Source organism: Telmatherina bonti (assembly GCF_933228915.1).
Source record: "Telmatherina bonti genome assembly, chromosome: 12".
NCBI lineage: Eukaryota > Metazoa > Chordata > Actinopteri > Atheriniformes > Telmatherinidae > Telmatherina > Telmatherina bonti.
Window position 1 is genome coordinate 20,900,202 of NC_136610.1, and position 25,993 is coordinate 20,926,194.

General features: G+C 39.5%; 1 protein-coding gene across 4 annotated transcripts; it reads right to left on the reverse strand.

The window, feature by feature from the left end:
* Nucleotides 1-7,662: 7,662 nt before the first annotated feature.
* Nucleotides 7,663-24,386, reverse strand: septin6 (septin 6). 4 transcript variants are annotated; one of them, XM_079250348.1, is made up of 11 exons: nt 24,313-24,386; nt 22,502-22,616; nt 19,470-19,665; nt 18,122-18,308; nt 16,699-16,860; nt 16,194-16,290; nt 14,928-15,096; nt 14,681-14,813; nt 14,406-14,596; nt 13,139-13,185; nt 10,564-12,116 (listed from the first exon to the last, which is right to left on the reverse strand). In XM_079250348.1, the coding sequence occupies exons 1-10, from the start codon at nt 24,340-24,342 to the stop codon at nt 13,182-13,184; spliced, it is 1,284 nt and encodes a 427-aa protein (XP_079106474.1). In that variant the 5' UTR covers nt 24,343-24,386; the 3' UTR covers nt 10,564-12,116; nt 13,139-13,181. The 4 variants fall into 4 exon arrangements, with proteins under 4 accessions (XP_079106472.1, XP_079106471.1, XP_079106474.1 ...); XM_079250346.1 differs by lacking the exons at nt 10,564-12,116; nt 13,139-13,185 and adding an exon at nt 7,663-10,065; XM_079250345.1 differs by lacking the exons at nt 10,564-12,116; nt 13,139-13,185 and adding an exon at nt 10,072-10,519.
* Between the last annotated feature and the right edge of the window lie 1,607 nt (nt 24,387-25,993).

Consider the following 25,993-nt stretch of genomic DNA (forward strand, 5'->3'; position numbering starts at 1 on the left):
CAAACTTAAACAATTATTTTATCCTGCTTTGTTTTTTGCCTTTTTACAATACAGGAAAAGAAAAATCAAGAAATTACGAGTATGTACGATGTTCATAGCTTTATCTTACAATAAACCTTTTCTGAAATTGTATTACTTGAAAATAACTCATGCTGTTTGATTTTTCTCAGAGATGACATGGATGAAGACCTGGATAAGGCTATACAGCAAACCTTACAGGTCAGCTAATTTAAACATTACGAAAGCCAGTACTGTTCTGGTAATCCAAATAAACTTTGAATTCTTTCAAACCATTTTATTTCTACCTTCTCAGGTGGCACCAGTGAAACAGTAAGTGTTTATTGTGTACATGTCTCTAACAAACACCAGGGCAAAACACATTCATTCATTCATTCATTTCCCTAACCGCTTAATCCAATGTAGGGTCGCAGGGAAGCTGGAGCCTATCCCAGTAGTCTTTGGGCGAAAGGCAGGGTTTTTATGAAAATCTATATTTTCTACTGGCAGTCAGTAATTGTTATAAGGGAAGAGGTTAGAGCAGCTGCGGGTCTGATTAAGTCAGTTGTTAAAACTTGCTTATTTCTTGTTCTTATGGATTCTTTCTCCACACCCTCATGAAAATGGTGCCAGATGGCCAACATGTGCAGTGTTGGTTTAAAGCTACCTATTCATTCTACATTTGAGGAGTTTGTAGAGTTTATGGAGTTTTGGAATTCTTCATTCACAATGTATATACACATGTATATATATATATATATATATATATATATATATATATATATATATATATATATATATATATATATATATATATATATATATATATATATATACATATGTATATATATATATACACATGTATATATATACACATGTATATATATATATATATATATATATATATATATATATATATATATATATATATATATATATATATATATATATATATATATATATATATATGTAAAGTAAAAACAAAGTAAAAAAAAATATATATAATAAAAGTCAGGGCCATAATACTGGATGGGAGGGCATTAATAACAGTGTTATATTCATCTCAAGCTGACGGGATACTATTGAATTCATCAAATAGATATCAATGACCATTGTTGTCAAAGAGTTGCTTCACAAGCAGGATTCTGTTGTCAAACCAATGTTTGTAGAAAATAGACATCTTTATATCTGAGGACCAACAACATGACATGAACCAACAACATGGACCAACAGCAGAAAGCAACAACATTAATCAATCACAGACTTTTTTTCCCTATTCTATAAGGCAAAAGGACGTTACAGAACATCATTAGAACAGTACAGAACATGAACAAGAATAATGATAGCGGGTCAGCGAGTATAGAGAACAAAGGAATATATGTTTTTCAGTAAATGTTGAAAAGCAGATATAAATCAGTGGTTTTGACAGCTTTATTATTTTTAGAAGATTCTATTGTTACGAGGTATTATTTGAGTTTCTTTGCAAAAGTGAAAAATGAGGGGGTTTTTTTTTCTTTTTTTTTTTGAGAATTTATATTTTTGGATGTGATATTTTGCTAGCAACAGAATTAAGTAGATTATGTAATTTTGGTCTGATTTGGCAGGGTTATAGGAAAATAAACCATAAAATACATCTTCATATACAAGAGTAAAGTGGTGATCAATTTTGGGGAAATAAATGTACATATGTTTTACCAAAAGACACAGGAGCGATCACCAGGAAAGATGATGTATGTCTTCTTCAGTGTGATCACAGAATGAGCAAGCGATATCAACATCCTTTCTGGACCTGTGCAAATAGCTTGCAAGAATAAAAGTAATGAATCATTTTTATAGAAATTTCCTTGATCTTGTTTACAGTAAAATATTTATTTTTTTTTTTTTTTTTTTTTTGTCTTGTCCAGCATTTAAGCAAGCAGACTGATGTTCTGGATGCTGTGTTCTGCTGAGCAAATTTATTTTGCCAAGGGGAACTTTTGTAGATGTAATGATCCCCTTGTATTTCTTGATTCTTATTTTATTTTTCAATTTGTTTTGGATAATAGCTTGTATTACAGAGTTTATGCTACTGGACCCGACCGGAAAGGACAGGAAAGGGGCAGAAAGAGAACAGAAAAGAGAACATAAAAAAAACAAAAAAAAAACAAAAGAAAGAGATCAATGCATACATGTATATGCACATACATACCCACCTACATATATATGTATATACACTCGCACATACATTATATATATACATATATACATACATACATACATATACACATACATACACATGCATACACACACATGTACACATACATGCATACATAAAGATAGATATACATACATACATATACACATACATACACACACATATATATATATATATATATACATATATACACATATACATACTCACATACATACACATACATATACACATACACATACACACACATACACATACATACACATACACTCACACATATGCATACATATATACATATCCATACACATACATACATACACATACACATACACATAAGTACACACACATACCCACCCACACACATAAATATATACACCCACACAAGCCAACTCTAGATTCGTGGAGAACAAAACCGTTGACAATCATGAAGACCAGAAACTAGCAAGTTAAGTCAAAAAGACAGAAAGAGAGGTACCTGCTGTTAGTGAATAAACTTGCTGGATGACTCAGTGACTGTGACACATGCAGAACATTCATGCAGAACATTCAGAGTGGAACGTGTTTAGAGAAGAGTGATCATGCCAATGTGACCCCGCCCGCCTACAGCTAGAGGAAGGCCAGGAGAACCCAGAGACCCGGGTAACCGACAGTCACCCCCAGGTACAGATCCCAACCCCCCCACTCCAGAGCCAGCCATGCATCTGCCCAGGAGGTGGCGAAGGAGGTGCCCAACCAGAGTCCCCCGCAGTCAGGGGGAACAGGCCCCAGCAGGCCCAGGCCGGCAAGGGCCGATCCCGCCGGGCACCGGCCACCTAGGGCAGACAGAGCGCAGGCCCCAGGGCCCCAAGAGCCCGTGAGCAGCCCCCCGCCCCCGCAGGCAGAGGGCACAGCCCACACCGACGGAGGACCAGGATCCCCAGACCGCCACCCAGCGGCAGCCAGGTCGCACCCCAGCGCACCAGCTGCGCCCCCGGGTACAGGACACCCCCCCCCCACCACCAAACCACACACACATATACATGCATACCCCCCCCCCCCCCCAACACGCACTCCCCTCACACATATACATGCATACCCCCCCCCCCCCCCCCCCCAAACACGCACTCCCCTCTCAACCCCCATCCACACAACCCTCTGCAATCCATGCACATCATCCATCACATATACAACCCCACCCCGCCTCTACTCACTCACCCATACCAAGTCACACGAACCCCAATCGCCCCCGCCCCCACACACGCTCACCCCCCCCCCCACACACACACACGCTCACACCCCGCCACCCCATCCCTCTACTTCTACCCAACCACACATGCCCCACCAAACACCCCTCCACCACCCATAGCCCCCCTCCAAACTTCACCCTCACTCACACATCCCATTCCGCATATACACCCCCCCCTACACACACACACACACACACACACATACCCTCACTCCTCCAACACAGGCACACCCCAATACAACCCACGCGCCAACATACCCCTCCACACACACATCTACTCATCCTCACACATCCCTATCCCCTACCCACCTATATCCCCAACCCTAATCCCCCCCCCAGCCATCCCACCATCCATCTGTAACCCCATACACCCACTCCCACACATCCTCACCTCACCCCTCCATCATGTCCCATGTGAGATACCTCAGAGGGGGCAGAGGACAGGATGGCCCCGATCAGGGCCCCCATAATTACCGCCCACCACTCCCAGCGTCCCCCCCACCACCCCACAGATGCAGCCGACCCAGCACCCCCCCAGGGCCGGCGACAACCCTCCTACAGCCAGGCCAGCCCAGACTTAGGCCTAATGGACGGCACTCTTCCCCCACCCGTACCCCCCCCCAGTAAAGCCCCGAGAGCAAGGGCATGAGAAGACCCTATCGTCCCTGCCTCCCCCCCGCTTATGACTGATTGTGAAGTATGTATTAGTTGCAATTAAAACTGAGGGAAGTGCCACGCGGTGTTGGGAGAGGGACCACCTAAGCAGCCCCGCCCACCATACACCGCATGCTCTTCCCCCTAATCATGTGAGTCGTCAGTGTTTTGGTGTTTGGTGTCTAAGTGTAATTAAAACTGGGAGGTGAGCCGAGGCTGGGTGCAGCGATCAAGACCACCTTGATGGCCTTTCTCACCACCCAGCGCCACGTGCACACCTCCCAATACCCTGCCTGTGTGTGATGGGGAGCGGGGAGGAAGAGGGGTTGAGGGATTTAAGTCTGGAGGAAAGCTCACTTTCCTCCAGAAGGTGAGCCGCCCGCAGCACTGGGCATGCCCCCTACTCCCAGGGCCCCCCAAGGACCAGGACAAGCCGGGGACAGCCATCCCCGTAACCAGAGCCTTCGGCGACTCTAACCAGAGAGTCATCACCGACCCAAGAGGGGACCAACCCACCACATGCAGAAGGGGGGCACGAGGACAAAGAGGAGGCGGGGCGGCAGAAGGGGAATCCCAGACCGATTGTCCACCGCCCCCTCACTCACAGAGGACACCCCCACCTGGGGACATGAAGTCCCCCCCTTGTCCACACATCGGCACTTCACACTGTCTCAGCACACACCTACAGCCACACACACACACACTTCCGGACACATTCAGGTCCACCCAGCCACCCGTTCAGCCCACCCTTAAAACCATCCTCCTGACCCCCACGTCACATCCAAATCTCCCCCACTCCCATCCATCATATCTACACTTATCCACCAACCTACCACACACATGCACCACCCACTCCCCCATACATACACCCCTGCCCCCCCCCCACACACACACAGACAGCACGCCCCCCCCCCTCCCCCCTCCTCCCCCCCCATACACACACCCGTATACATGCACCACCGCCACTCCCCACATACACGCATCACCCCACTCCCCTACACACACGGCACTACCCCCCCCACAGACACCACGACACCCCCCCCACACACGCATCATCACACTTCCCCACCCACACACATCCACATACCTATGTACCGCCACCAGTCCTCAACGCACACCCCCTACACACATCCCTCCATACACACTCACATCCCATCCACACTATCAAACACCCCCCACTCAACAAGTCCCAGGGTCGCAACCAGGCACCAGAGCACGTACCTGCCCGCCGCCGCAGCGGCAGGTCCAGGTCAGCCCAGCCCCCCCCCGGCACAAGCCGACCCCCCACCCCCAAGAGGCAGGGGACAACCCCGGGCACCGGAGCCCGGGACCCCGCCCAGCCCACCCCACGGCGGCACAGGCGCCCGTTACGGAGTCACGCCCGCCAGCGACCTCGCCCCGCCGCTGCGCGGCAACTCCAGCCGCTGGCCCATCCAGGTCCACAGTAGGGCTAGAAACCTAGCCACTCCAGCAATGGAGCAGTCAAAATCCCCCCCCCAGGAGCCCACCACAGACCCACAGCCCCCAGAGAACCCCAACCGGCCACCAACCCCGAGCGCAATAAGGTCACATTCTCCCCCCATACTAAGTGATGGAGCTGATCACAGGGGACCAGAGGGAATAAAGTTCAGCTGACTGATCTCTTGAGGAGGCAGACATCATCTCGACACTGATGTGATCTAATAAGAGATTTCTGAACTGCTGGATACACAGACTTTGTTTGCTTTTCCAGTTTAGAAGGATAGTTTTCTTTGCGATACATAAACTGGTGAGGATTAAGTTTGCAGAATTAAATTCTATGTTAATTTCACCCAAGTAACCCAGTAGGCCCAGTTTGGGGTTTGTAGGGATGTTACATTTGAAGCAATTTGACAGATCTTTACATACCTGAAACCAGAATTCCTGGACAGGTGGGCAAGACCACAAAGCATGGTAGTAGCTGTCAATTGTGTTGCCAGTGCAGTGTGGACAGATGTTTGATTGTGACAGACCCATCCTGAACATCCTGTGTCCTGTATAATGAGTTCTATGCAGAATTTTAAATTGTATTAGTTGCATGTTTGAATTCTTAGTCATTGTAAATGTATTTGAACAGATTTGTGACCATTCATTTTGGTCAAAGTTACTGGATAAGTCTGCTTCCCATTTAGAAGTTGGGAGACATATGGAATCGTCTAGCTTTGATAGTAATCTATATATTTTGGATAACAGTTTCGGGGCATTGAGATTTAAGAATTCTGCAGCCCTGATAGGTAGCTGCAAGTTTAATTGATCAGGGGTGTATTTCTTACCTATAATAGATTTAAGTTGGTGGTATTCTAAGAATTTTGTGCTGCTGATTTCATATCGTGAAGTAATTGTATCAAAAGGGAGAAAGTTCCCATTTTCTATTAAATGTTCTAACTGTTTTATTCCTTTATTCTTCCACTGAGGGAAGTTTATCATTTTCCGGTTTTGCTGGATGTCGGGATTGTTCCAAATAGGTGTAAGTTTGCATGGAATAAGCAAGGATTTGGTTAGTTTAAGAAATTCCCACCAGGCCATTAGTGAGGAGCTGATATTAATGCTTTTAAAGCATTTTTGGCGTTTGACAGCTGTGCTGATAAATGGCAGGTCTGAAATTGCCATATCCTCACACATAGCTTCTTCTATATTAAGCCATGGTTCATCTAGATAGCTAGGTTTAAGCCATTTAGAGATGTATTGTAGTCTATTGCTTATAAAGTAATTTTGGAAATTAGGCAAGTCTAAGCCACCGCTATCTTTAGTCTTCTGGAGTGTTTTTAGACTAATCCGTGGTGGTTTGTCTTTCCAGAGAAATCTAGTAACATTAGAGTCCAGTGATTTAAACCAGGTGGAGGGAGGTTTAATGGGGATCATTGAAAACAGATAATTGATTTTAGGTAGAATCATCATTTTTATAGTTGCAACTCTTCCCATTAGTGATATGGGTAAAGATTTCCACCGTGTGAGATCGTCCTCAATTGTTTTTAGTAGAGGGACATAATTTAGCTTTATAAGGTCTGACAGTCTGGGTGAGATGTTTATTCCCAAGTATCTAATATCTCCTGACTGTAAAGCAGTGTCAGGAGTATTATGGAAGGAACAGTTGATGGGTAGAACGGTGGTTTTAGACAGTAAAATATTTAAAAGGAAGATGCAAAATATTTGGGAAAGGCTCCACCTCCCCCGTGACCCTTCATCGGACTTTGCAGTTAGAATAATGAATGAAAGAATGCAAAATATTTTTCAAAGCTCAAAGTTATATTCCGTGCTCTTTTTTGGGTGGTGAGGCTCTAACATTGAGTGTTTTTATAGTACTGTTGCCATATAGTAAATTCAGAGACATACATAAATAAATATGTCACAGTATGGAAACTGCTCAGCTGTCTGAATAGAAAGATTTCACTTTCCACAGCACTAATCCCAATTAAGTTGGGATATTCTCGAAAATCTTATTCTATATTCAACTGAATATACAAAGACAAGTTATTTACTGTTCAAACTGATAAACTTTATTGTTTTGTTGCAAATATTCACTCATTTTTAATTTAATAACAGCAACAAAGTTAAAAAAAAAAAAAAAAAAGCTGGTACAGGAGAAACAAAAGTCTGAGGGAGTTGAGTAATGAGAGTTTGGAACGCTCCATGGGTAAACAGGTTTAACTGGAAACATATCAGTGTTGTGACAGGGTATTAAAGGAGCATCACTGAAGGATTGGTTCTTGACAAGCAATGATCAGGCTGCTTTGTGAACAGAAGCACAAGCAAAACATCCAACATTTCCAGAACGATGTTTCTCAATGAAAATTGCAAGAAACTTAGGGATTTAATGATCTACATTCCATAATATCACTAAAAGATTCAGAAAATCTGGAGAAATTGTTGCATGTTATATTATATTCACATAATACTTGATTCAAAGCTGAACACCAGTATCAAATGACCATGACCTTCAATCCCTCAGGCAGCACTGTGTTAAAAACCAACATCCTCATTGTGTAAAGGACATGATCATGTAGGGTCAGGAACACTTCAGAAAACCTTTGCCAGTTAAAAATTTGTCGCTACATCTGAAAGTGCAAGTTGGTCTGATGAGTCAACATTTCATATAGTTTTTGGAAATCATAGATGTCGTGTCCTCTGGGCAGAGGAAAAGGACTACCTTGAGTACCAGTCCAAAGTTTGAACAGTAGCATCTGTGATGGTGTGGAGGTGTGTTAGGGATAACTTGAAGCAACATGCTGCATTCAAGTGACGTCTTTTTGTGGGACGTCCCTGCTTATTTCAGCAAGACAATGCCACATTCTGCAAATGTTGAAACAGCATGCCTTCACACTAAAAGAGTGCAGATATTAGACCTGTCTCCCGTTGAAAATGTGTGGCACATTATGAAGTGCAAAATAGCACTTGAAGTTGTACATCAAACAATAATAGAAAGAATTACACAAAGTTTCAACAATTAGTGTCCTCAGTATACAACCCTTGAGTGTTGTCAAAAAAGATGATGCAACACAGTGGTAAACATGTTCCTGTCCCAGCTGTTTTAGAACGTGTTACAGACATCAAATTCTAAATGAGAGAATATTTACTAAATACATAGTTTAAAAAGGATTGCAAATCATTTTATTCTGTTTTATTTGCATTTTACATAACATCCCAACTTCACTGGAGCTTGTAAATGTAAAAGCCATTAAAACAGGACATAGTTACTCAAAAGGAAAAGTTTAAGAGAAGTGTAAATTTTTACTAAAGAAGAGAGAAAAGTGTAAAGGTTGAGTCACTTTGTTTTTTTTATTCAAAATGTACATCAATGGAATCAAACTAAAGTAAGTTACAGAGTCATTTGTGGTGTGGAAGAGGTTTTGACTAACATAAGGTGATGACTGATACTAGAAAAATGTATGGCAAATCCTGACAACAAAATGTCACTTCACACTCAGAACCACGTTCAATGATCATAGGTAATAAACAACAAATCTCCACTCCAATACACAAAATATATCCTTATAAATTATATAAATGCAAGAATATTTTTAAACACTCATATCTGGGATTCAGTTCCACTCCATTTAATACTAAAAATTTGGCAAAATGGGAGCTGAAATAAAAGGAGAGAGCAAATATACATGAATTATATGCACCATTTTGAAGAAAAACAGCGATGAAGGTAAGATATTTCAAAACTGAATTAGGGACAAAAAAAAATAAAAAAAATCAAGCAGATCCAAGATCACAGCAGTAATAAAATTTAATTTAAAAAGAAAATAGGATGCATGCAAAATATAGAACAGGCTGGTGAGTATTAAAGCACAATGTGTAATAAAAGGCCATGGCATGTGACTTCCATGGTATTTAACAGTGTCATGTAAACAAGGGAACCATCAAGATTGCTTTGGCTTTTCCATCATTAAGACTAAATTTAAACTGGTGTTTAAAAAAACAATGAAAGCAGCACATCTTTATTTCAGAGTGATTCAAAGAAAGAAGGGAACACCTACTCGTTTTACTGAACTTCATGATATGGTGCAGTGCACACTTCTGTCCTCAGTTTATTTTAAACTGCAAGCTTTTCTTGTGTTTTCTATTTCTTCTCTTATATATATATTTTTTTTATCGGCTTCCTACTTAAAATCTTTTCAAATGAGTGCATAGTGCAGATTATTTCAATCTAATTTTAAAAAAAGTTCAAATGATGATTTCACCCAAGAGCCTCCCTGACTTCTAATAACTACAAGAGTCTCTCTATGTACATTAAGACACAATAGCATTTTTAAACTGTGCCTGGTTCCCGACCTGCCTGGGTATAGAGCTGCATTAGAGGAGCGGGGGTCAGAAATACCATGCGAGTCCACATAAGGCCATATTTAACAAAAGGAGATGTGATGAGGAGAATAAAAGGTTGACACAGCGAGAAAAACAGGAAGAGGTAAAGGGTGCTTAGATCTTGCTGAAGCTGCAATCTCCTCTTCAGGTGGTCAAAACAGATTAAAAGAAGCTAAAGAGACAAAGAGAGACATAGCCGGCAGTTAGAGAAAAAGGGAAATACTCAGTCTGGGAGAGAGAAAAGCTCCTGGATTAATTATAATACAGCTAACTATGGTAGCTGGTAAAGTCCAAAGTTAATGATAAAAATGCATATTCAAACTTGACAATCAATTAATACGTGCTTCTTTCATCGTTGCCATGACTGAAGTGGAAAAGCTGTTAGTGACAGCATGTATCAGTACAGAGAAGCAACAGGTAATAATTCAAGATTTAAATAGCTTGAGTTGAGGTTAAAGCAGCAGTGTCATTAACCCATTATACAACAGAGCATGTATGATTAAAAACACTGAAGGATTGGGTCCACACAGCCTCTGGTCTCATTTGAGGTACTCAGTACCCACAAAGGCTGGTCTCTTAGAAAAGCTTGAGGGCTGAGGGACTACTCAGTGCAGAGCCAAGGATTACTGCAAAGGAAAGTAAAATCACACAACCAGTGAGCTGAGGATTGGGAGCAAGGAATGATTCTTACACTGTTGTATTTTGACCTAAGTACCACGTGGTATAAATATACTTTCATAAACTATTATCATAAGGACTTTGCTGCTTGAAAGGGTCTAAAATATTATGTACAGCAATTTATTTTGCTTTTGTATGGAAAATGCTTTATAAAGTTTGGTTTGAAAAAAAAAACCAAAAAAAAAAAAAAAAAACCAGATGTCAACACCTGCCCAACAATTCAGAATATCAAGAAATATTTACACTTTAAGATTACTAATCTATTGGATGAAGCATTTGAGATGAGCATTTTGAGACGTTGAGGGAAAATGAGAGCCATAATGTCCTCTATGGAGACAAATGTACGCCAAAGGGAAACCATTTTTTTAAAGTCAAACTTAATGGCCATTTTTTTATAACTGCAATTCATCAGCAAACCTTTCATGTCTAATCACAGAGATACAGCACCTTCACTGGCTCATCAAACACTCACTAATTTACAGTAATACTTGTCTCAGACAATGATTATGGCCACAGCTGCATTGTTTGGTGAAAAAAGGGCTTTTATTATCATTTTTTTTAAAGATGATTTTCTTTTATGAGTGAACACTTACACAAACATTGGTCCCCGAAGGACAATGGAGATAATTTTGACTTGAATTGTAAATGCTCCCTAACAATAAGTATATAAAAAAGTTACAATTGCACTGACAACATTAACATATACTTAGAAAAAACATCACATTTGGGCATAAAACAAAGTGCGAATGTGAAAGCTAATACAAGTATGCACAGAACACATAATGAATGAGGTATGGGAGAAATGGTAAAAAGATCAGGCTCGCATCTACTCATGCATCAGGCTAAAGTGAAACATCAGTAAAGGGACATATTAAATCTCCAATTCCCTTCTTCCAGCAAGACAGAACTAGTCCATGTTTGACACAATCATTCTTAGTTCCCACTGAATACAAGACATTCACGATGAAAATGACACATTTGTAATCCATTTTTTATATGGGCAATCTTATCTAGATAACTGCCACAATTTTGGGAAACTAGTTCTGCTTCACTACTAATTCACATTCAAATGGTAGTTAATACATTTTCACTTCTCTCTTTAATCTTCCACAATCTCAAAGCCTGAACATATTCAGGTCCCAAATTTTTGATGCATGTTTCTCTTTAGCCCCAACACATTTCTGCCCAACATACAAGTAGTCATAGTTGCTTTTGTTTTTTTCTTTTAAAAAAGCTCACATCATGCAAAGAATCACTGAGTATAAAATATGGAATGCATTCTATAAATCTGTATAAAAAAGAACAAGTTGAATGATCGCTTGTACAATCTATGAAACCAACAAGCATCATTCAGGGGAAAAAAGGCAATGTCAAACTGATAGCTGAGCGTCTTCCACAGAGCATGGGGGAGGAAGCATATGAGGGGTGGAGTTATGGGGTTTTGGGTGCGGGTGAGGAAGGGGTACTGTAAAAAGATGATGGGGATGGAAACTCATTCACAGCAGGATGGTCACAAGGGAGCACTTTTTCTACAGGAATCCTCAGCTGGAAATAAGAGAGAATTGCTGTTATTGCTTTCTGTTTACGAGTTAAAACATCACAACACACAGTAAAACATGAGCAACGGCAAATTTAGAGGAAATCATGCTTTTGAAGCAACACAGAAGGTTTGCGTGGATAGGTGAAGGTGAAAGAATCGTCTACATCTTTAAGATGTTTTCATCCTGCCTCTGAATGACGAACAAATGATGATTGTTTTTGGTTGTGATTTTGTGCCAAACAAAACCCCTACTTGAACAGAACAGAAATGCTTGAGGAGTTTACAGATTGCAGCACAAATGTGTTCATTCACTTCCACTCTGTCGAGTGGACTAAAACACATTTCTCTCTGTGTATTTGGCTTTTATATTCACCCAAGAGGAAGGGGGTGGTGTTGGTGGGGGTCATCATATGTCAGAGAAATCAACTAAACATGCCATCACTGCAAATAGAGATCTGCCTTGGGGCTCTTTGCTGCCCTGGTGTGACCTGGTGTCCCATTTCAGCCTTGAATGAATCTTTATGTGACAGCCGAGTCGGCCGGGGAAGGACTTGGATGAACCACAAAAAAAGACACTGTTGTGGATTCCGGGAGGAAGATGAAGCAGTACATCAAATGAGTGTGTGGGGATCTAATAAACTGGTTGATTTAGAAGCTGGCATAGCGACAGTAAACGCTACCAGTTCGATGATGTGATGGGAACAGATGCTACCACAAAATACCACATGTCTGCAGCTCACAACTTTCTGAATTCATCATTGCACAGGCTGTGAAATTTAGGCCAACAAATCAAATTTGTGCAATTTAGGACTATTTTAGTCGTTTTCACAGGGTCACGCACTTTCAAGTCAACTCCTAACAAACTGTACAGGAGAAACATTGTAATATTCCAAAGTCTGGGCTGCTTTAACCAGACTATCAGGAGGTTGCATGGAAGGAGGATGTTCATTAAACGGCATCATTAGCGTCATCTGTCATTATTATTGTTTACTTCCCTTTGGGGGTGTAACTCAGAAGGTAGCCTTACCAGAAAAGGTGTCTCATGCAGCATGCAGCAAGTGTGGGAGGAGTTAACTGGAAAACATTATGGATGCAACATAGGTGACACATGCACTCACGAGACACACATCTACACAGCAAGCATCAACAAAATTTCTGTCTCCTGGGGATTTAAAATGGAAAATGATGACATTCTCCTGAAAGTTAAATACAGATAAACACAATTATCATTCAGGTAACACTTCAAGTGCAAGACCTCAACATGTCAGTTTTAGCCAGTGACCAGACATCGCTCAGCTTTAACGGCTGCATCTTTAAGACAATTCAAGCCAGAACTTTAAAAAAAAAGAAAGAGAGATAAAAGTGGCTGTGAATACAAAGAACAGAAAAAGAAAAGAAGAAATTCTACAAAAACTTCTTAGTGCTCCTTTTTCTCAGTCGGCTTGAAACACAAGTTGACTTGCACCATGAATAAAACAATAACTGTTAGTGGCATAGCGGTATTAGGATGTTAGACATCCCGCTAAACAAACTGATTATCTCATATCTCACCATTCAATTTAACTAGTCGTTTAATGTAAAAAATGTAAATGTAAAAAAAAAAAAAAAAAGGGATTGATGAAAGCTGCTGAAGAAATAACAACTGAAGGAAGATGCAAATTGGTTATAATGCAACTAAAATAATAACTTCCTTTTCCTGTTAATGTGTCTACACCAAACCTTTCAAAAAGGCTGTTTACAGAGTATCTGATTTATATTTGAATGAAGAGAAATGTGTGTGTCATGGTTTTGGCCTGGAATTTACTTAAACTGCTGACATTTGGCAGCCTCCTAACTACTTCGATGAAGACAGCTTGTCAGCTTCATCATTCTCCAGTCCTCTCAGATTTTTATTTTTCAACACTGGTAATGAGTGAAAATTATGACCATCTATAATCTCTCTTATTATTCAGAGAATAAAATGGAGCACTGATTTCCCTGTCAGGAATGAGGACATGAAGAAACAGAGTCTGGGAGATTAGGGACTTTCCACAACCTATTGATACGGTTTAAATTATATAAACCTTAGGTGGATTAATAAGCAAGTGGTGACAGATAAGCCATTAAGCAGTTTTGCCTTCTTTTTTTCCCCCCATTTTTGCTTGCAGAATAATTTAGGAAACGATTGTCAACATCACTATCCCATCACCAAGACTTACAGCAGCAAAGCTTTCCCAACCGCCATAATCCCAAAACTGATCTCTTCCACCTGTGCTGTGAAGGCAAACATCCAAAAGGAACAGAACAATACTTACTTTTTCCTCTCTTTGTCCCTCTTGAGTGTGGTGGAGCCCCCTGCCTGCTGGGCTTGGTTCTGCAAAAGCTCTGCTGCAGTCTTTTTCTGTTTGAATGTATTAAGCTCATCATCCAGAGCCTTCTTCTTTTCCTCCAGTTTCTTCTTCTCATCCTGATGGAGCTTCTTCAGACGATCAAACTTCTCATGGAGCTAAACAGTGGTGAAAAAAAAGCAATTGTGAGTTTTAATCAACACAGATGAAGAACTAAGATCACTGTTGCATCCATTTCTTACTTCTTTCTCTGCTTCTTTGAGCTCAGCCTCCTTCTCTTTAACTCTTTGGACAAACATTTGTCTCATTTCTTCTTCCTTCTTTTGCAGCTCACCCATGAACTCATTCCGCTTTGCCTCATATGTCTCTTGCAGACTGATAACCAAAAAGGCAAAAAAAAAGAACAGCTAGTTTAGACAGCAACTTGCCGGGATATTACAGGTGCAGAAGCAAATGGAAAAAAAAAAAAAACTGCCTTGAGCCTACAACCTGAAGGGCTTGCTGTCAGGGTCGGTATCCTTGAAGCCCATCTCCTCAAGCTTACATCTGCGGTAGAGCTCATAGTGCCGTGTGTGGGTCTGTTCTCGCAGGTCCTCCATGTTCACTCTTATCAGCATTTCTCGGAGCTTGACAAAATCACAGTGATTTTCATTTTCCACTGTAAGAGACACAGATGAAAGCCATGTGTTTTAACCAACGGTCAGGAAAGTGTGCAATAGATGTGAAAACATACTGCAGAAAATGTGAAAGAGAAAATACAAGCACTGTATGTTTACGTACAGCTGCATTATCAGACTCGCTCCTTTCTACAGTTTTACTACAAAGCAGAGCAGTGTTCATGTTCTGTTGTTTTCTCTATTGATTTTGTTACCAGACCAAACGCAGCACCCTTCTGCAGACCATGTGACATCATGTGAGTACACATGATGGGGGTATACAGACATGAGTGCAAGATTAGAAAGCCAGAAATATTATACAACATAGATTATACTCATCAGGACACTGATATGCTGTTCTTTTTTTAGCTGTCATTCAGTGTATTCACTTTCAAATGAAACTAGAAAAGTACTCAGAGAGCAGAACTCCGCCAAGCAGCTCATTACCATCCATTACGTGATTTCCACAATATGTTACAGTTCTGCATTCATTTTATATGTATACATTATAAGAGTCTGAGATTCACTGGTAATGAGTGCATGTTGCCTTGGCTATATTGTGTTGTTTGTTGCATATTGATATCTTTATTTGTTGTCTTGCAGTGACGAAAATTCTTAAGATTCCCTCATTTTTCCTGTTCTACATCAAAGTATCAAGAACTTTGCTAGGATCCAGATCGATCTATGATATCTTGTCGGGGTGGGAGAAAAAAATAGTTTTGCATAAAAATCAGGATTTTAAAAAAAAAAAAAAAAAACCACGCATTGTCACACACACCAAACTACAATTAGCTTTGAGGCTGAAGTCTTTATGAAATAAACACTTGCATTATAGACTGACGAAGAAAATCAATAAGAGACTACTAGAATACTGTCAGTGACATTAACATTTGTGACAGCAAAAAGCTGCTACTTCTCTGACATTCAATATAATGACAGAGAGGATGCTGAAGCCAAATAATGTTACATAACTAGTAATCAGATCATTTACAGCAGTTGTTAGAGTTGAGGACAAGTATGAAGGCAGAGAGTAACTGCAACAGCTCTGTCAGGGGGGCACATGGTGCCATTTCCTGTGCAGGATGTAAACCAGGCTTACCCTGCACTGTCCCCCAGGGGTACTGCCGGGCCTTAACCATCTTATTCCCAATCTTCACTTCCTCTGTACTCCCAACTACGGCAAAGGGCAAATGGCTCTGTGAAGCAGAGGGAAAAACACTGTAAGAAATGTACAGTCTGGACACATTAACAGTCTGTATTAGCTGTAACCTGACTGAACAAAAGCAAGTTACAGAGTTGAAGAATTTCCACAGATCAGGGTTAATAAATAGCCAAGTGAGCCTTGGCTCATATGTCAGTCGACACAAGCTTATTCCCACACTGCTGACTTCCTGCCGCAGGAGCCGACTGATCACACCGCTCTGCAGGGCAGTTTCCAGACAGTCTGAGCAGATATAATACCTGTACTCAATGACATCAGTATGCTCATAAAAATATTGCAAAGCGGCTATGTAAAGCTTATCTCTAATATGAATTAAGCAGTATGTGGTTTGTAAATGCAGAACTGACAAATAGCACAGTTGAAGTCTAGCTGTGAGCCTTACGTTCATGGTGGAGTTGATCTCAGCCACAGATTCATCATCTGTGGGGAACTGGTAGATCTGGACTCCGTTGCTGACCAGTTCACTTGTGATTTTGATTTTGAACTTGGCCAGTTCACTCTTGGAGATGGCATCTGACTTGGCAATGATTGGGATGATATTGACCTGCAAGTGAGAAACAAGCAGAGATTAATGTAGGTTGAAAATATTAGAGAAATAATCAAGTCATTCAGAGTCAGAGATGAAGTTAAATTTATAACAGCTCTGGCTCTTTCAAAGGCTCCACCTCTGTAGTCCAAATTTAGAAAGACACTGAAGTGTTGCTAGAAAGGAACAAAAAAAGATTATAAACACTGCAATTCAAGCGACTCTGGCGCTGTACTTTGTACTGAGTAACATCTGGATTCAGTAGCAGACAAAGGTAAACCATTTTCTTTCATAACTGTTCGAATCACTGTCTATCTGAGAATGTAGTAATAGTTTGAAAGACAGCTTCCTGAAGGAAATAGTAGTGAATTGCCATTTCTATCTTCATCATTTCCACACAACGCAGTACATTTCTGTAGCTCTAAAAGAAGTGCAAGTCAGGCCTTAATGTATTGTAGATAACAACACTTTCACCAGTGAGGAGATAAATTTAGTAAAACGCAGCAAAGAGAGCAGCAAAATTCTAATGCCTATAAATGACTTATTTTATCCATCTTTACTCTATTAAACTGGTCCAAGCAAAGATGGTAGTATGGAGTCAAAGAGCCAGGAAAAAATAAGAGGAGCTACTCACAACTGACTGGTGGAAAAAGGAAAATTTTACTCCCACACAACTTTTATAACTGTGCCATGTCTCCCACACAGTTCCAACCTATTTGTTTTCCCAAAACAGTTTGCTGTAGCTGTCAGCAGTGGATGTTCTGGGTCCAATGTACATTATTACTTTAGCACATCCTGAAGCATGTCATGTACTCAACACCAAACTGGAGGACCCTCCAGTAGAGTAATGCTTGAATGCAGAAGAAGTGCCGTTCTGGAAGTGGGCACAGACTGGAGGGTACAGCTGCTCCTGCAAACACTAAGCAGGCTCTTTGTATAAAGGCAAGTTCTTCCATGCAAATAAGTAAAAGGGGAAAAGACTTGATATAAAGCCAGGGAGCAGAAACTGAGCAGTGTGCATTTACCAGCTGACCTACACCGATGCAGAAACAAGAACAAGCCAACTTGTATTTTGGTAAATTGTCGGAAACACTTTAAGATCAATGACTTAAGTAGATGGATCACATGCGTCAAACAACTGCGCAAAACCAGACTAGTACTTTTAGTAGTCTTGTACATGAATTGTGCTATGCAAATAAACTTGCCTTACCAATAGTAAAACATTACTACAAGCTTTAAGTTGTCCTTACTCTGTATTTACTAATAGAACAGAGCTCACCTTGCTATCCAGTTTTTTCATGGTCACCAGGTCAAGGGATTTGAGCGAGTGTCCTGTTGGAGCAATGAAGTACAAGCATGCATGGATGCGGGTGTCATGGTAGCTGTGTAGCGTGCGCTTGATTTTCAACTCTTCCTGTAGATATGCTTCAAACTGGGCATCAATGAACTCCACAATGGATTTATAGCTGGAAAACAGAAGGAAAAGAGAGGTACTTTCAGCATTGTCTTCTTTTGTCAATGTAGATCATTAACAACACAGGTCATAGTACTCTAGGGCAACAAATGCAAACAAAAAGAGCACAAAAAGAGAAAAAAAAGAAAAAAAGCTTTTAACAAACAAAATAGGATGGAGACATTGGAAAAGGGAAATAAATATATTTTTTTACATGATGGTAATATTTGCAGTTAACCCACAGTATTGTCAATAATCCATCATCTACTGATGTCAAAACCATTAAGCCCACAGGATCCTAAAAAGCCCACAAGTTTACGCATTGTATAGTTGGTTATTTTAAAGAACCCACTACACATGTCCTAAAATCATGCAAACAAATTAGCAAGTTTGTATCTTTTTATGACAAGACAGTGAAACAGTTTTTTTAAAAACTGTCATTAAATTGTTGATCATTATTTCCAAACCCGGACTGAACATATGGTACTAAAAAAAGGTCATGAGGAAACAGTACTGACCCCGTTTACTGACAGCTACTGGAAGATTCAAATGTCAACCACCCTTTCCAGAAAGCAAAGACACAGCTTGTGGGAATGTTATAGATATTTCCCCTGAATAAGGTTGCATGGCTCTGAGCAAGTACAAAATAAACTAAGTCTATGTTGTTTCTTCTAAAATTTACATTTTACACAGTGGAGAGCTTGGAAATAACCCCAGCACTACTAGTACAGTTAGACTTCACATATCATCCTTCTGTTCCTCTTACAAGATGAAAAGTTAGCATTTGCCTTTTGGAGTGAAAGTTCAATAACAATATTTAGTGGGCATACGCAGCAGCCAAGTTTCCAGATGGACTTTGGGGTGGTGATATCCTTCAGATGTTAGGCTGGAAACTACTTACATCTGATTGTGTACTGAAAGTTGGCATTTTGAAATGGCAGAGAAATGTACTTGAGATGGAGATTTAATTTCTCATCCCTGAGGATAAGTACAAGTCTGAATGACACCTGAGAGCCTAAAAAAAGCCCCAAGCGATCACAGAGTTAACCTGGAATGTGCACAACCAAGTGTGGATTTCTGAGAAATTCAATCACTGTTAACAGAGAGTCAGAAGAAAACGTCTGGTATCAGCCCACCCACCCAAAAAATGTGAGAGCTGTGCAGATTGTTTTACCTCTCCTCTTTATTAATCTGGTCTCCAAAACCCACTGTGTTGACGACAGTGAGTTTGAGGCGCACGTTGCTTTCCTGGAGTTCATAGGTGTTGGACTTCAGTGTGACTCCTGGCTGGTTGTGCTGGGTGGGTTCACCTTCAAACTTGGTGTTGAACAGTGTGTCCATCAGCGTGGACTTGCCCAGACCAGTTTCACCTGCAACAATGAACAGAAAAAATATGTTACAGGGGTCTTGATTTTTCTTTGCCACCATTTAAATGACAACTTACTGCTATCATACTTGCCCCACTTATCCAGTTTTACTTTGACAGCTTTACATCAGACTCTTCTGACACATTTATGAAAACAGGCTTGATGCTGATTTGCCAATTTAAATGCTTCCAGGGCCAGAAAAGACAAAAGTAGCTTACTCGATTATGTATTTTGACAAGCCTTTACAGTTAGAGGCTGTTAGATGACTCAGATATGGAGCTCTCTCAGTAGGAAAAGCTATTTTTATCCATGAATATATGACCAGTCTGTGTTGGCCTGTTTCTTTAGAGACATCACTATGCTTGATTTTGAGCAATAAAAAGGTCACTGCAGAGACATGGGGAAAATTTGGCGACTCATTTTAGAAATGTTTTTAATAGTATTATTTCTTCATTCTTGTTCTACAATGCTTAATCCAATTTAGGATTGCTGGGAAACAGGAGCCTATTTCTTTTTTTCAAACAAAGAAAATATGACACATCTGGTATGTACATGCCTCAATGTACATACTCAAATACGACATTAAATATATAGTCAGTACAGTTTGAATGGCCAACTTGTGGCTAATTCACTCTCAGTTTCCGTATTTTGGCTGTAAGCTTTTCAGCCTTAAGAGAAAACAAAGAAATACATTAGAATGATACAAAAAACCACTTATATCACTCAACTACTCACTGCCTTTACTTGAAGCAGAATTAACACACATTTCTGATATTGTTAAACTAAAACAGTCTGTCCCAGGAGTAAAATAATTAAAAGGATAAAAAAGAACAAATTATAATCTAAGTAACAAGTAACAAGTACAATGGATGATGGGTAGAAAAAATAGGGTACTGTATTCAATACTCAATCTTTTTGTCACCACTGCATCAAACTAAATAAAAACAACATCCAGTTTTAACTGTGGAATAAACTCCAGAGTACCTAGCTTTGTTTATTCTGTTGAACACAATTAGTTACAATTGGTCTAATTTCTTCCAACCAGTATTTTCATTTTCTGTTTAATTTGTCCCAGTCTGTTAAAAAAAAAAAAAAAAAAAAAAAGTATGATAGTTTCTTCATTATGTCCATTTCATGCATGACTTCAACTAGGAGCAGCTGGGCCTCTCTTTACTATCCAGCTTCTGGTGATGGCTTTTCTCCCTGCCACTGACAAAATCCACAGCAATTTGTTATTTCCATCTATCTTTATGTGTGTGTTTAATTTACCAAAATATAAAGATTTAAATGTGAGTGAGAGCTTTTATCTCAATATTTTTTCTATACATCTATTCAGATGCCACCAATTTTTTTTTTTTTTTTTTTTTTTTAAAAATCAAGAGGCAGTTCGAAAATATCCACATGTCACACAAAAGTCATGAGGTAGAATTTCCTTGAAATGAAAACTGTCTGCTTTCTAAGAAGTACTACACAGTTAGAACAGAAGCAAACTGGTCCAGGATCAGTGATCCAGTCTCACATAACTTCTTAAAATAATATGCATGTTTTAGGACAATGTGAGGAAGCAAAGTGCCCAAAGAAAAACCCACACATGCATATGGAGAAGGCATAATCACCATATACAACATCCTCAGCTGGGATTTAAAGCAGGAACCTTCGTCCTAATTTTAATGGTGACAATGCGAACCAGTTGCAGCGTATAGACACATATCAGTTCCATATAGTATATTACTAAATGATCTGATCATTTTTAGGAACCTGTGGGCTTGATGGATATAATATTTTAAAGCTTGAGAGGTTAAGTTGAAGAAGTATACTGTACTTCATTTAGTCTTGCTGTAGCCAGCTGGACAAGGAAGACAAGAGAGGGAGGTGGAAATGACTGTACATGAACCATTAAATTATTATTTATGGGATCCCATGACTGGTTTTGTTATTTGGAAGTGTACGACTTAATGAAGTAAAATTTGGCTAAATCAAATAAAGACTGTTATTAAAAATGCAGCAAAGAGTAAACAAGTTGCAATTTTTTATATGGATGTGTACACCTCACTTGTGAGCATTTATGATATTATGCCATGAGACTAAGGTCTCTCTAAAATAGTAAATTAGCAGATGATTAGGAAGCACCAAGTAAAATACAAAATGAACAAAACCAGCGTAAAAATGTACCACTGAAAAAGAGCATCAAGCAGCAATATGACTAGGATTTAAGAGTTTACTATGGCTTTTGCCTAAAAACCACTATAGCAGAGCCTTCTGAGTGATCTCAATGTACCAGAAAAATACAAGAAACACATCTGTAATAAAATACGCGCTTAATAATTCAATATCAAACTACCACTAAATATAGTTTCCCGAATGACCAACAAGTTTAATTAACATAACTCTAAATCTGATATAACACAAACAGTATATTGTCTCCTAAATAATGCTAATGTTTACTGCTGAACTGCTACATTAAATAGCAATTACATTTACAAAATGCTAATACGGATGAAACAGTATACATAAGTGTATGTGCTAATATTTAGTAAGGCTAATGTGCAACATTTTGCCAACATTAAATAAAAAATACAGTAAAGCATTGCTGACTGCTACATCATTGTTACAGGATATACTATGCAGTATATCTAAAGTAATGCAATTGTAAAATTTTATTACCAAGCATCTGCATATACTTCTGAGTTTTCAGTAACAACCGAGAGCCTATTGCTCAACAAAATAACCAAAACTGGCAGGAGCTAAGAAGCCTGCAAACATGTGAAAAAATGTGTTTCTTTGTATCTCGAGGAAGAGCTTTATCACATGAATGCCTGAATATACTTGTTCCACCCACCTACACAGAGGATATTGAAGCAGAAACCATGGTTGACAGACTTGTTGACCAGCTGGTCAGGCATACTGTCAAAGCCAACATGGCCTGCCAGAGGCACAGCACGAGCTCCTTCACCCTAAAAAGGAAAGGCATGAACATAAAGAATCAGTTTCATACACAACAAGGGCTAACATTTTCTATACAGACACATCTTTAAAAAAAAAAAAAGTACTGAGCTACCATGTCTGTGAATTCTTGCAAAAATCTAATTCTGACAAGTATTCTGCAGAGAAATCATGTTGTATGACCATCTAATACTTACATTACCTCCTTTTCCTCCATTTTTTTATATAACGTTAGTGGGTGAGACTGACTTCAGGTGCAGTCTCAATCATTTCCTGTTTTCTGAGCTGCAGCTTTCTTCCGTCAGTCGTAACAGTTTGAAACCACATTGTACATATATGGAAAGGTGTCACTGTTCACACTGACATCATTCTCATGTTTAAAAACAAAAAAAAAGCTGAAACGATAAATAAATTTTAAAAAATGCATCCTCATTTTAGTCTCATTTCACCTTCCCAAACGTCGCTACTCAACGTAAAAGTAAAAAGCATACTGTTAGGGTGGGTGTGTGTATGTGTGTGGGGGGGGGGGCATGTGGCTTGTAATGAGCATCAAGACTGCTCTAAGTCTCATTTTTGCAGTCTACATCCATATTATGAGCTGCAGGAAAGCAAAGTATTTGGATCATATGCCAAAACAAGAGCTTTCCAACAGTTAAACCTCAGACAACCAGCCATTATGTGGCTCAACATAACACAGTGTTTTTGTGCAATGTGGAAAAGCTTTAAGGAGATAAAAAAAAAAAAAAAAAAAAGAGTCTGTCTGAGGGTAACCTTAAAATAACCAGGCAAGCTGATGTTACTGAACAGTTGTGGATTATTTAGATGCGTGAAACTGGCTTTAGACAGATAAAGGCATGTTTGGGAAAACTGAGGGGAATTTTGCTGGACAGATTATATACTCTTCAGCTGCAAGCGCAACATTCCTGAAATCATCTCTGCTTTTCATGACACTCAAGTCGGTCTCATTCATTGGGCCACAAAGGGAGATCTGACTGCACAGCCTAGCTATTCTAAGCACCCCATCTGGGTTAAGTGGCTTCAATTTTTTTTCTCTTTCTTACAAAAACAGACCAAGCTAACACACGCCTTTAAATGTACATGCTTTAATGGCTAAAACCAGCTAGAATCTGTTTTCCTCACATTTTATGTACAATCATGACAACGCCCGTGTCAAAGTTAACGGCGGGGATTGGGCGAGTAAACATAACGGAAATAACGGAAATGAGCTGAAACGGGGGCGTGCAGAATGAATGGCCTACCGTTAGCTCAGTGTTGCTTTGACGCCTTATAAATCGTGTCTACTACTTCTGATTTTAGATTTTATCATCCACAGAAATCAGGATAATTTACCTAACGATACCAGCACAGGAAATCAAATGGCATTGAAGAAGATTTAAGGTGGAAGTACCTATGCTGAGAAAACACTACCAATAGAGATTGTTGGCCTTTTACTTAGAACAGTCTGTTTAACGTGATTCTAAAAGGTATGGTGGGAAATAATAAAAGCAATATTTTTAATTGATGTAGGTTAGCCGTACTACAATAAATTTGGGATGGAATGGCGATTGAAAGGCACGAGACCGGGTGGTGGCTTGTTAAATCCAACTCAAATCGCATCACTTATCATTGACGTTGATGTGTTGAATGCATATCGAAAATGTTAGATTTATGTGACGAAGAAATTCCAGAGTAAAATAGCCTACTTACCGCTTGTCTCGCTATCTCAGTTGACGCCATGGTGCTTGCTGTTAGCCGGAGGACGAGCCCTCTACTCTGCTCAGCGCTTAGCAAAGGAAGCTGCTACACCGTAGCGTTACACTGAAGGCTGGCCCGGGAATGTACCACTTAAAGAGGGTTTTTTTTTATAAGATACGCATGTATAAACTGTGCCCTAATTTCTCACTAGACACTATTATAAATTTAAAACGCACGTCTGCTTCTTTTTACATAAATATATTCATAATAACTCTACTTAAATTAGTACAACCAGTTAAACTCCCCCACAAGATGCTATCGTGGTTCAGTCTGATGGGAATGATAGTAAACCGCAGCACACCAGCGTTGCTAAGTGCAAATATTAATTAGCAGCAATATCTCAATTAACTTTGAATGAAAATATCCCCTAAAGGTACATTTCTAAAGTTACGATACGAACTCATAATAATGAAAAGCATAAACAGTCATTTGTGATAGGAACAAAATAAGTGGGTCTCGTTTCAGTAACTATTACAAAGGAAAATTAGGCGTAAATAAAGCAGAGGATTTTAGATCAATAATCAGTTTTAGCTACGTATGGAAACGCAAAAGCAACATCATTGGAGGAAAGCAAAATGCCTACTTGGGTCACGTGTGCTATAGTGACCAATAGAATGAAGGCACTCTTTTTTAAAATGGGTTGCAACGGCAAACAACAGTTTTAAGACACAAGAGTTCATAAGGTTGACATCGAGATTTCTAACAGCAGCCGGCATATTAAACTGAGGTAACAAACATTGTGTTGAGGTTACTTTTGGCTTTTATTAAAGCTCTTCTAGCATATATTCGTACAAAGAATCGCTGATACAACTAGTGGACATAACTAACGTGAGCTAACAGAAAGCTAATTTAGATGTAGAATCAAAGCAAGGCTGTCCCAGTCCATACATTATATCATACGTGCAATGAACGGCAGTGTGTATGTTATTGTTGTTATTAAATCTTATTTTAAACTAACACCGAGTTAAACTTACCTAGATTAATCGTGTGTTGTGGTGCATTGAGCTAACATTTTGTACCCCATATAGCTTTATGAAACTTGCTCAACTATGCAACTAATTTAAGATAAACGTCAAGTAATATAACTTGTAAAAGCCATTCAGAAATCACTTTCTACAAAAGTAATTGTCACGGTTAAGACTGGCTGTGTTATCGCAGCACTACGAATCTGAATTGCTGCAGTGTTCTGCATTTAAGATGCACCCATAATAAATTAATTGTGTGGATTTTTAATTACTGCGGACGTAACTATTAGCAATACATCCATATAACACTACCATCTGATGGGTTTCGTTTTATATCACATGACCTAATCTGCTGTCATCTTGTAGAGGGTGAATCTTGATAATGATGCTTTTGTTTGTTTGGATGACCAGTCCTTCCTGTTAACAATTGTGATTTGAACATCTGTATGAAAATTTATATTGATCTTAAAGTGTATGAATCTTTTCTTATAGGTTTTATTTTAAATTATTTCCCTCGACAATAATGGGCAAATTTTCAAGGCTGGTACCAAAATGTTTTTTATTTTGATCATCTTTATTCTCTTGGCTCAAACTAACCTAAATGCCTTTCAGTTTACACGTGTCAAAGAAGCTGTATTAGAAGAGGTTTCATTATTGCATAGTTTAAA

Bases quoted from the DNA above. Each gene is read 5' to 3' on its own strand.
- septin6 (XM_079250345.1), bottom strand. From the start codon at position 24,342: ATGGCGTCAACTGAGATAGCGAGACAAGCG. The intron at 18,309-19,469 runs GTAAAACAATCT...TCTGTTTTCCAG, and splicing joins CAGATTAATAAAGAGGAGAG to CTATAAATCCATTGTGGAGT. The intron at 15,097-16,193 runs GTAAGCCTGGTT...TGTCTCTTACAG, and splicing joins CCCCTGGGGGACAGTGCAGG to TGGAAAATGAAAATCACTGT.